Genomic DNA, 12,665 nt, shown 5'->3' on the forward strand with positions numbered 1-12,665 from the left:
TAAATACCTAATGCTATCTGCATCCCAGATAACGAATCATGAAGTGAAGTGAAGTGTTTGGCACTGGAACAAGACAGGTCTTCCAGAGCTGTGGGACTCTTCCCAGCCTCAGGCTCAGGTTGAAGAGGTGCTCGATCACCCCACACAGTTGGTCCGCGCAGGACCTGACGACCCTTGAGCTGATGCCATCTGGGCCCGCTGCCTTCTTGCCATTAATCCTCCTCAGTTCCCTCCTAACCTGGGTGGTTGAGAGAGACAGGCTGGAGCCGTGTGTTGATTGGGTATTGGATGCTGTTGTTGGGGGTGGGGAGGAGTGAGCAGGGTGAATAGAGGAGGTGTGAAGTGTCTGAGGTGTCAGAGGTGGAACAGCAGCAGTGGGGGTGGGTGAGTCTGCAGCCGATGTTGGAGACTGCCTCATGGCTGAATCAAACCTATTAAAGAAATGATTCAGTTCATTTGCCCACTTCACATCCCTCCCAGGCAGAGCGTTCTGATGTTTGTGGCCTGAGATGGTTCTGTGGCCTGAGATGGTTCTGAGGCCTCTCCAGACTTCACCAACGTTATTTTGCTGAAGCTGGTTCTCCATCTTCTGCCTGTAGCTGTTCTTCCCATTCCTTATCAGTCCCCTCACCTTTCTCTGCACCCTTTTCAACTCCACCTTGTCTCTGGATTTGAAGGCCCTCCTCTTCTGCTTGAGGACAGCTTTAATTTCTGGGGTAATCCAAGGTTTGTTGTTCGAGAAACACCGTACAGTCCTGGTAGATACGGTGTTATCCACACAGAAATTAATATAGTCAGTAATGCATGTAGTAAGGCTGTCGATGTCCTCTCCGTGGTCGTCACAGATCACCTCCCACACAGTCGACTCAAAACAATCCTTAAGAGCCTCCTCGCTCTCCTCCGACCATCTCTGTACTGTGCGGGTGGCTGGTGGCTCCCTGCGCACTAAGGGCTCAAACACAGGGACAAGGTGCACCAGGTTGTGATCAGATCTGCCCAGTGGAGGGAGAGGTGATGAACTGTATGCCTCTTCAGTACAGTAAGTCCAGTATTTTATTGTCTCTGGTTGATAACGTCTCCTTCTCGGGCGACGGCGCTCCTTCCCAGCTCGACACCCCCGTCTTTTCTTCCTCAGCTCGCTTGGAATGTCGAGTCTGTCCGCCGGCAGTACCGCTGTGGGACGCATCGCTAACAGCTGATCCTTGCTGTCAACGGATCCCTGCTCTGGGTCCCTAGACACGGGTGAATAAAGTGGAAAAAAACTAAGAAAAATGACCAGAACTAGCACAAAACGGTAGAACATAGTTGCAGAGTCTAATTACTAATACGTTAGTTATAAAAAATTATGAGAAGAAAAAAGATAAGAAAGAAAGAAACTCAGAATGAGCAGAGCTGCTGTAACAGGCTGCCGCACATGGGGGGCGCCAGAAGAGCTTGCACTACTGCCATCTCCTGGGTTTTACTGTTACTTCACGTCCAAATCCTTAGATCCTCTGAACAGCGTCCCTCTTGAGAAGCAGCTCATTACAAAAAATAAATAAATAAAATAAAACAAAAATGCTTGCTCTTTCGTCCATACTCCAGATCAGCAGGTGGCGCTAATGCTCCGGTAAGCTGACTTGCAGCGCAGTAATGGGAAGAAGTAATCGCAGGAGGAGACACCTCGGCCTGCAGCACTCAGTAGCCCGACAGTGGAAGGAAGCAGGACCCTGCAGGCGTGATTTGTGACGTTCTGTGATTTAATGGTAAGTCATGTCAAAGTTGACTGCTCGAGTGACAGTTTGAACACTAAGATGCCTTTTTGGATATATATATCGAACTGCAGTGCGTTTATACCACTACTATGAAGCGCAGGCTAGCAGCAGTAGCTCCTAGCGTTAGCTGTGTGGCTACAGTGGTAACCCACAGCTTTAGACGAAGGTAAAACGTGTGTGGCTTTCCTTCACGCTTGTTTTTAACGTTGTTTTTTTTCGCTCAGCCTTTGTCAGCGCATAATGTATTTTATTTTAGTATGACTTTCACAAAGTATGCTAACGAGACGACAAACGGCGGCATACAGCTTCTTTGTAAACCGGTACTCTTAAGCTAAACCGTAAACAAGTCTCTTTGTGTTTAATGGCGATGGATGATACTTTCCGAAGCTTCTTATCTGTAATGGGGAAAACAAGAGGAAAAAATAAGTTTGCACGGTGTATTTCTTTCATAATCTGCACAATTGATGTTTTGTTGTTGTTTTTTACAGTGATAATTATATTGCTTCTAGGGCTGTATGGACAAAATGACAATCACGACTGTTTTGATTAATATTTAGCACGATTGTTCTTTTGGATATAAATATTTTTATTTGATTGTCAGGTAGATAACAGTGCTTTCACATTCACGGTGTACGATATTGCCCTTAATGTGCAAGTTTTCACGTGAAAATGAAACTGATTCTCGGCTTTCGCCTAAATGCTACTTTTACACTGTGCTCCACTCCTTTTTCTCAAAACATCATTGCAGACTATCAGGCACTAATTCATCTGACCTGAATGCATCTCTTAGAAACAAAATAGGAAAACTAAAAATAAATAAATAAATATGCTATCATGGAATGAAATCATCTGAGAAGAATTCAAGGCAGACTAATCAGAAGCTTTAGTGTTTTAAAGGTTTGGAAAAAATTATTGCTTGAGGAGATAATGTCTTTTTTCCTAAAGCCTTTGTTAATCACTGTATTTATTAGACATGTAACTTGGGCCGAAAGGAGTACGACTGCATTACTGATTTCAGTGCATCTTTGTGAGCTTGGTGGATACGGTGACGCACTGTATAGACTCTCTTCTATGGACATCTGAGCTGATGTTTCCAGTAGCAACCATTGTTTTGTTTTTCCTGGCATTCTTGCATTCATATTTCTGCAGCCTGAGTGTTTTCAGCCTGTTAAATAGGTTAGTTGTCTTACTTTGCAGCACAAACAGAACTCAACAGCAGTGTTTGCATATTATGATTTGTTTTTTGTTAGTTAGTCACTGGCACTCAGCCTGAAGTATCTCAAAACAAGGGATGATATTCCTTGAGGGACAAGCTCTTTGCCACCATTGTGAATTTAATTTTTGTGTGTTTGTTTTTATATCTGTCCAATCCACTGTTCATCTTATAGCTATGTTAGCTAATTATAGTCGGTTAAATCACTTACTGCTCTCGGTCTTTCCATGCCCCAACCGCATATGTCTGAAGTTAAAGCAATTTTATGTCTGTTTATATGCTGCTCATTCATTGCTTTATAACACAAAGTCAGTTTCACTTCAGAACTATCAGTCAGTTCAGTTAGGAAGCATAAACTATTGTGAATCAATAGTTTATCAATAGTTAGTCTCGGATGAGAGGTGAAACGTCTTCAAGCAACTTAAAGAAGTCCAGACGCTTTTCTTTGCAAACTCCTTTGACTATTGTGAATCACTTATCTGCTTTGGTGTAAATGAAAGTGAAAATGGGTGCACTGGACAGGCAGCAACAAGATAATCTGTAATAACAATGGTTTTGCAGTTGAGCAGTGTGTACAGGTAACAGACTTGAAAGAACTGAGTCTGAAATCACTTTCATTTGCATCAAAGCAGGTGAAATTGATTCACAATGGTTGATTCTTCCTCCCTGGACAGATGTAACTGTGTAAAATTTACATTAAATATAGAAAGAATTGCATTCATAGGACTGTTGTTGTATGTAACCAATCTAGGTAGATGTTATCCACCTTATAGCTGATAAAAAAACAAAAAACCTCTGAACAAGGTAAAAGACTTCCTAAACTGGGTAGCACTACATTACTTTGAACCAGTGGAAAAGACACATTAAACTTTGACAAAGACCTTGATGCCAAGATTGTGGTGTACTGCTTTGGATATGCAACAGAGGCTGCACTGTCATCTGAGGTTACTTGTCTAACCAGGTCACTCAGGCTGCTTTGTTTTTATCAGCATTGTCCTTTGGTGAAGATGTTTATTGATTATAATTTTACTGGTGGTGATAATCAAGTGTGCTTGTAAGGGAAGTAGGTTTTTTTTTAGTATCAAGAAAGCTGTTTGATTGTTACTGATTCTAGACATAGTGTACAAATTGAGTAGATAAAATACCTTTTTTGTGCAAAAGATAAGCAAATGCCAAATAAAAGCCAACAATATACAGAGATTTCCCCGCCATTTAAAACCTGGGCACAAGGGGTGGGTGATCTGATCCATGGTTCAGTCTTCCTACTGTGTGATTGCAAATAATGAGTGCCATTCCCAGCAAAGTAGAGAATGGGATTAATGCTCACCAATTAAAGTAGTATTATTTACCCTCAATCTACAGCACGTGGTGTAATAGAGCTTGTTTGAGGGAGGTTTTGTTTTGTTTTTATACACAAATGAATGATTTAGGTTTCATAATTAATATCCATTAGTGGGTAGCTATTAAATGAACAACTAAGACTGTGTTACAGCTTAACACTATCCTGATTTTACTAATTTATTCTTTTTTAAAAACCATTTTTTAATAAAATGGCACACATGTCTCTTTACCCTTTCACTTTGCTCTCCCTCACAGTCTTTCACCAACAAACACATTTGGTGGGAGGAGATTCTTACAATTACAAAATTCATTGATAATCAAACTAACAGACAGAAAATGCCTGGCTTTTATTTATTTTTTCCCATTTGATAATGATGAACCAATGAAGCAGATCCACAATCGCCCATTTATTTTAAAGAATGCAGACACTTCTGTCTTTTAGTGTCACTTGTATGCAAAGATTAGACAAGAAAATAAAATTGCAATGAAGAACATAATGCTAATATTAATGTAATGCCTTAATTGGGAATCAAGTGAAAAATCACCTTCATTGGCAAGCTTTTGCTGATCATTCAGCCATTATTGTTCCCTGAGATCATTAAGTGTGCAAGTCCATTTTTGTGTTCATAACGTAATCCATGAGCATCTATTGAAGATGCCAATACTTTGGGAAAAGGGTGAGCATATCTGTTTACTGCTAAAGAATGTAATTGTTAATTATATACAGGGTGAACATGCATGAAAAGGTGCTGTTTACTTGATTTTTGGAATATCATCATGTTCATTTTTCCATTGCCTCTTGTTACCAGCTGAGCCTTCCCACTTAGACTACTTCCAAGTCCTCCTCCCTGAGTGTGACCTAGATTCAGTGGGGCTTTTATTGTCGGTGCTGAGCTACAGTCTTTCTTTGGTGCGTGTGTGTGTGTGTGTGTGTGTGTGTGTGTGTGTGTGTGTGAAATGTTGACACAGACACTGTGAAGTGCACGCAAGTGGGGTGACTGTCACTGTAATGTTGTCTTGGGTGGTTCCAGACTGTGTTGAGTACAGTGTTTGCTGGTCCAGAAAGGGAACTCTTCTGATCAAGCAGCAGTATGACAATGTCTCTTTGCTTCTCCTTATAACTGCAGTGTATCCACAAGGTAAGTGTTAGTTACCGGTGACCGGCTTGAGTAAAGTAATGAGCCAGAAACCAGAGGTTTTCTTACCATGATGAAAGCATGGATTTTTTAAAGTTAAAAAAATGTTGGTTTTTTTTACTTGTGAAAGTAAAAAATAAACAGTGGGAAGTAGCAGTAGTTAGGCTTGAATTTAGTTGTAAATATGAAGAAGTTCATTTTTGCGTGTAAAACTTAGTGCTAGCTGTTGTGATGCTTGAGCAAAGTTACCCTAGTGGTCACTTTGAGAAAACAAACTAAATAAATAGAAGTGAACATCATAAGGGACTAGGCAGTTGTGTTTTTAGATGCTGTTTTTTAACTGGAGCATTTGCAGCCTAGGATAACCGCCAGGACATTACGAAACTCTAGTAAAGTGAGCTACGTCTGCGCAACATTTTCTTTTTATGCTGATACTTGACAGTATCAGCCACTTGGTGTACTTGACCTTGGTTATTCCCATTTTGTTGTTGGGTAACATGAATCCAGGCGTTACACTAAATATTCAATTAGTAGCTTCTGTTGATTTTAATTTGATAATGACTAAGGCATTTAATTTAATGTGCCTCTGCTGCATCAAGGGCAATGTCCAGTCTGCAGAGTAAGGTCTGCACTGGTGCCAAGATGGGTCTAGATTAGAGCAGGGCGATATGACCAAAAATATTTATCACGATATACATTTGAAAATTTGCGATAACGATATAACTGACAATATAATTGACACTAGAAAAAATACTTTACCACTCCACAACTTTATTAGTGCAAAAAACCAAAACAAAACATCAGTGTAGTTTCACTTAAACAAGCAGCTGTTTTTTATGTGCATTAAAGTTATATAAAAACTTAACAGTGCAAATGCAAATTCCTTGCTGACAGTTTAACCAAAAGCATTTCCAGTAGAAATTGGCCGACATATCCTCAGCATAACCAACAAAACTTAAAAAGAGGTTATACACACACAATACGGTAATATTATGTTGAAGCACAGTACGTATCCCTCTGCGAGGCTCCCGACTACGGTAGCCGTAATGCTCCGACAATCCATCAAGTAGGGCTGTTCGATATAACGATATATATCGGATGACGATAGAAAAACGTCTATCGTTTCATTTTACGCTATCGTTTGTTTCGTGGTGTCGCAAAATAAACTGTTTACGGCAATATTTTTTCATTATTTTGATGGTCACTGTAGTGGCTATATTAATTTCCTAAAGTTCTCTCTTTCTCTTATATTTAATATAACCACACTACAGACGGACAAGCGCTTGTTTTTATGAGTTGTCATTAGCAACAACGACGGTAAAACCACCTCGTGTCCGCTTTTTTATTTTCCACATAAACCTTTCACAATAAAGCTCAAGATCCTGTTGAGACTTTTCAAAATAAACGGAATCACGTGAAAGATGCAGAGTATTTACGGATGAGAAGCAAAAAAGAGCCGTCAGGTGCTAAAAAATAAACCTTAGACTCAAACGTTAGAACAGGCTTTTCCCCGCAGCACGCTGTGTAATAAATACTCACAAAGAAAACGGCGGCTAAAAATGTATTGTTTCATGCATCAGTTAAAACACTCGACTCCAGGTACGCGACGCCCAGCTGGAAACACTTCACGCAAGTCGAGCTGCCCGACATTCACAGAATTTACAGAAAATGTTACATTTTTGTGATTTATATCGTTATCGGACGATAGATGTCTTAATATCGGGATATGAGATTTTGGTCATATCGCACAGCCCTACCATCAAGCGGTGCGGGTTCGTAGCTTAGCAAAGCCATACTAAAACATTTAACAGATTTTCGAGTGCCGTGTACCACATGAAATCGTTTCAAGCTCAGTAAACACAACCAGAATTCATACATAAGGCACACGGGATTATAAGGGGCACTGTCGATTCTCAGAAAAATCAAAGGATTGATTTTAAGTGTGCCGTATTTTCCAAAACACACGGTAATAACGACGGCCCGCTAGCATGCGCTACCAAAAGTAGTGCTTTGTTGTGTATCTGACGGACGAAAGCCAAACCAGTTCCACACCACTAAAGTTGCAGCATTTTTACAAACTAATTCTGGTTCATCCGTTTCATTCAACGATCTGCTTTCACCCTTCTCGTTCTCCGTCGCCGCCATGCTTTTTCTGCCATGTGCGTATGAAAACAAAGGCACTGCGCATGTGCGTTTTACCCACATTCTATCGCGATATTTCATTTTCTTATCGTTGTCCAACATTATACCGGTATTACCGTGAACGGTATGATATGGCCCAGTCCTAGTCTAGATTGATGAAATGATGCCTACTTGATCATCATGCAAGATACTGTTATTCAACAAGATGAGGGCTGGAATTGGGAATTCTAAAAGGGCAGATGGCACAACTCAGTGACAGGCTATAAGCGACAGCCTAAGGCTAAAAGCAGCCTTAAATGTGATCTGCTACTGCGTTTTGAAAGGTCAGTGACACCAAGAAGCTCTAAATTCTGATAATGTACAGAAAAGACACTGATCATTAGTTCATTGACTTGAAAACTTTAAAAACATTACTTTTTTAATGTGCAGATTAAAAATTGTTCTTTATGATCCTTACCGATCCCCGAAAGGAGTCACCTAAGGTGGTTTGGGCATCTGACAAGGATGCCTCCTGGGCGAGGTGTTCCGGGCATGTCCCACCAGGAGGAGGCCCCGGGGCAGACCCAGGACACGCTGGAGAGATCCTATCTCTCGGGTGTTCCCTGGACAAGCTGGAGGAGGTGGATGGGGAGAGGGAGATCTGGGCTTCTCAGCTTAGGCTGCTGCCACCGCGACCCGGGCCTGGATAAGCAAAATAAGATGATGGTCCTTAAAAGACTTTCTTTCTTGTGTCTGTGAATACTGCAGCACCCACCCTTAGCAGACCTTTCCTCTGCTGGCCCCCTCCAGTCACTGGGAATGTGGGACGTCTATTCCCTGCTGGTTGGTGCTAGGTTTCATCAGTTGTAAAGAGGGGGCTGCAGCTAAAAGTCACGGGTGCTCATAGTTTGCATGGAACAAACTGACTTGTCTCACTATTAATTCTCCAAACTGTAGTAAAACTTAAAGTGAAATGCGAAACAAAAATGTTTGCCTTAAAAGTAAAAGTTCTCCAGTGGCGGTCACATTCAGTATCACTACTTGTGGAAGCACTTTGAATTAGTTTGCAGAGGAGTTGGTGTCTTATATGTAGACAGAAATGATCACGTAAGGTTTTCAGCACTGCACACCTTTTTGTGACCAATTTCACACCTGCAGTTACCAGCAACCACTAACAACTGGTTGGAGAATACACATTGTTCTGTCAGGGTAGGTGTTTGCGAGATGGTCACAGACCAGTGACTTGGCCTTTATCACTGGGGACTTATTCAGATAGCTTTATCCGATGCACTGATTGAATATAGTCGAGCTCTGAAACATTTTGGCAGTTAATGCACAGTTAATTGGTAATTGTGCTCTGGACTGCAGGTGCCGCAGATGATTGGTCATTTCTGTTACATGTCTTTGAAGTCTACCTGAAAGGCGCATGGATAGTTGGTGCGTTATAATGCAAGTCTCTGTGGTAGAGTTCACATGTTTGACTAAAAAACTTTCACACACATGGACGCTTACTGTCTGACACAACTTACGTCATTTGGACCTTACCGGATCTATTGATACAGAATTTATAATAGGTGTTTTAGGCAGGTTTAACTTCTATTAATCATTATTTTTTGTCTAGCGTAGATCATGGGAAATGAATTCTGACTTGCACTACTTGTCATACAGTTTGAATTTTAAACAAACTTTGGAGTCAGTTGTTTCGTAATACTTTTCTTTCATCCCTCCAGGTCCTAATCCAGCATGGAAAAGCAGAGGAGTCAACATGCATCTTGTAAAACACATCTTTTTCAAATACCAGGGTGTTGAGCAAACCCACTGATGGCCACATGGAGACCAGTTTTCTTGGTGTCTGGATAGTTTTACTTGTACATACCGGTTAAAAAATGATGCCATCTGTACATGGACAAAATCATTTCGTAATGGAGAAGCAGAAGTCTGGAAACAGTGCGTCTTCAGCCAATTCAGCCGCAGAAATTAACTTCATCTGCACTGAGTGTGGTGACGGATTCAGTCAATATGCTAATGTATTGGCACACATGGCAGTTCATGGACCTTTGGAGTCATTTTCCTTTGATGGCTCATCTAACGGATTTGAAGTCCCCCGAGAATATGTGCTACAAGAAAATGGTACACTGACAGTTGTGAATGGTTTGACACAGTCACATTCTTCTTTGAAGCCAGTATCTCCTGGAGTTTTGCCATCACATTCACATTTCCCATCCTCTGTAAGGCCAGTATCTCCAAACGTAAAATCGCAGCCTGCTCCTTACAAAGAGGTATTCAGGCCAAGGCCGTCAGATGTGAACTCAGACAAGTCTCGCCAGGGACATTACCGCTGTGAAATATGTAACAGATCATTTAATAGCTTGCAGAGTTTACATCGTCACCAGCAATATCGAAACACAGAACGAGGATACAAATGTACTTTGTGTTGCAAAATCTTTGAAGATAGGCAGGATCTCAAGAGACACCTCCATGACCACTTAAATGAAAGGTTTCACTGCTGTCGTCTTTGTGGTAAGCGATTCCTGAAAGCAGATGCACTGAATGCTCACCAGAAAGAAAATCACCCTATTTCCAAAGGTACAGCTCTGGGTAAATCTGAGAATAAGCAGGAAAAAAAGCTTGAGAAAACATATCCTTGTAAGAAGTGCAAACTGAATTTTTTCTGGATGTCAGATTTCCAGACACATTCCCTCTACCATTGCAAGGGGAAAGAACCTGATGCTTTATTTGAATCTGAAATCGAAATTGACATTGACATAAATTCTAAGGACCTACACAATGTGCAACTTGAAAACTGCCATAGTAATGGCACAGCGATTGATATGCAGAATGGGGAGACTAAAATCTTTAGGCATAGTAGCGATGACAATGACTACTCTTTCACACCATATAGATGTGGTTTATGTGGGGATCGTTTCCAGAAGTTAGCAGCTTTAAAGGAACATCATCTCACACATCAAACCCAGGAGGAAATAGATCAGATGAATCAAGAGTCCCAAAAACCTTTAAAGCAAAGGGTCCAACCTAAAGCCAGACGTAGAAGAGGGGGTAATCCAAATGGAAAGCTCCATCCATGCAAGCACTGTCATCGTGTCTTTAATCATTCTAGTAGTTTATCCCGGCACATGAGATACCATAAAGGTACAATGCACACATGTGTATTTTGTGGTAGGCATTTTCCTCAGCGCTGCGATTTGAGGAGACATGTAGTCATGTATCACAAAGCTGAATTGGATAAGAAGCCAGGTTTAAAACACTTGTACACAGCTCCACCAAAAGGTCCTCCATATACTTCTCTTAGTAATAGTGAGAAAAACATGAGCCCTCTTAACGAAAACACCAAGAGCTCTTCTGATTATGAAGCTGTAGCTTCACCTGAGCAGAATCAAAATGATAAACAATCAGGAAAAGCAGGTAGAGTTAACTACAAATGCCAGGAATGTGGAAAGAGATTTGGGCTGTTATGTGTGTACCAACGGCACTTGCGTTACCACAAAAAGGAGCCCAACAAGTGTCCCCAGTGTCCAGCTCAATTTAGGAATTCCTCATCCCTTGAGCTTCATCTTCAGAATCACCCAAGCACTGAGGAAGTGAATGATGCTGGACAAACATCTCATGGCACTGGTACTAGTGTGGATGCTGTCTTGGAAAAGGGTAATGCAGAGGACATAGAGGATGACTATATGGACCATACTCAAAATGATAAAGGAAGTTCTTCAGAGGCTGTCTATGAGTGCACAGAGTGTACTGAGACATTCTCATGCTTGGAGACGTTCCTTCAGCATCAGACTTCTCATGGTTCAGAAAACAATGGGTAACTATCCTGTCAGACGCATTTTTCATTATTCCTGCCAACAATTAAGCTGTAGAGAGTTGAGTGTTTTTGACTTTAGAATGCATCTAATTGGATAACTCTAAATATGGACTGTAAAGTTTGTTTGTGTTGGTCATTTTATATAAGTACTTTTATACAATTTCCGTTGGCATGACATGAAAAGTATGTTTGGTGAATTTCAGAGATTAAACTTGGAAATGAAGCACAAGTGGAGACCATACCAAATCAGTTCTTCATTAAAATCATCGTGAAAATGGGTTACAAATGCAGTGTTTGCCTGTTATGGCTAGAATGCATATTTATTTTAATTATTCTGTCTCAAACTATTGTTGCAGTTGAAAGTAAATATGTTGTTTATTCCATTGTATTTTTAATGGTTACCTATGCTGTCAGTGTAAGTCAAATTGCTGCATTCATCTTTTACTTGCAAAAATGTAACTTTTTTTAATAGTATTTTAAATCTTATGCATACATCTTTATTTTGAAAGGATTGCATTGTCATTTAGTAAGGTAATTGTGCCAATAAAGTTGTACCAAGAAATAACTCAAGATCATGTTTTGCTCTTCAAAAATCTGTAGTTATGTTTTTGTTTTTGTTTTTTTGGTGGGGTTTTTTTTTTGCATTACTTAAGAATTATAGTATCTAAGAAACCACTTCTGTTGAGGAAATATCGACACTTGTCTTTCTTCGAAAGTCGAAAACGTTATTAGTTGACAGCAGGTCACAGTGCAGTGTTAAAACTAGGGAAGTTCCTGGTTACTTTAAGTAGAAGAACATGAAAAATCAGGCAAATTAATCTTAAAGTAACAACACTCAAACTGCCAAAACTAAGCATAATTAAACTTAACCATTGTGCTGACAGTATGTTTAAGAGCCATTTAAAGCTGTCAATCACATTGTTCACAACATTGCATATACAGTGGCTTGCAAAAGTATTCGGCCCCCTTGAACTTTTCCACATTTTGTCACATTACAGCCACAAACATGAATCAATTTTATTGGAATTCCACGTGAAAGACCAATACAAAGTGGTGTACACGTGAGAAGTGGAACGAAAATCATACATGATTCCAAACATTTTTTACAAATAAGTAACTGCAAAGTGGAGTAATGGCATGCGTAATTATTCAGCCCCCTGAGTCAATACTTTGTAGAACCACCTTTTGCTGCGATTCCAGCTGCCAGTCTTTTAGGGTATGTCTCTACCAGCTTTGCACATCTAGAGACTGAAATCCTTGCCCATTCTTCTTTGCAA

General features: G+C 40.5%; 1 protein-coding gene across 2 annotated transcripts; it reads left to right on the forward strand.

The window, feature by feature from the left end:
- The first annotated feature begins 1,497 nt into the window (after positions 1-1,497).
- si:dkeyp-84f3.5 (uncharacterized protein LOC334144 homolog) lies at positions 1,498-11,953 on the forward strand. Of its 2 annotated transcripts, none has more exons than XM_031736896.2 (2): positions 1,498-1,745; positions 9,296-11,953. In XM_031736896.2, the coding sequence occupies exon 2, from the start codon at positions 9,452-9,454 to the stop codon at positions 11,390-11,392; it is 1,941 nt and encodes a 646-aa protein (XP_031592756.1). In that variant the 5' UTR covers positions 1,498-1,745; positions 9,296-9,451; the 3' UTR covers positions 11,393-11,953. The 2 variants fall into 2 exon arrangements, with proteins under 2 accessions (XP_031592756.1, XP_039475790.1); XM_039619856.1 differs by lacking the exon at positions 1,498-1,745 and adding an exon at positions 5,081-5,447.
- The last annotated feature ends 712 nt before the right edge of the window (positions 11,954-12,665 follow it).

Source organism: Oreochromis aureus, linkage group 11 (assembly GCF_013358895.1).
Source record: "Oreochromis aureus strain Israel breed Guangdong linkage group 11, ZZ_aureus, whole genome shotgun sequence".
Lineage (NCBI taxonomy): Eukaryota > Metazoa > Chordata > Actinopteri > Cichliformes > Cichlidae > Oreochromis > Oreochromis aureus.

What these genes read in the sequence shown, in the direction of transcription:
- si:dkeyp-84f3.5 (XM_031736896.2), top strand. Translation starts at nt 9,452, where the DNA reads ATGATGCCATCTGTACATGGACAAAATCATTTCGTAATGGAGAAGCAG.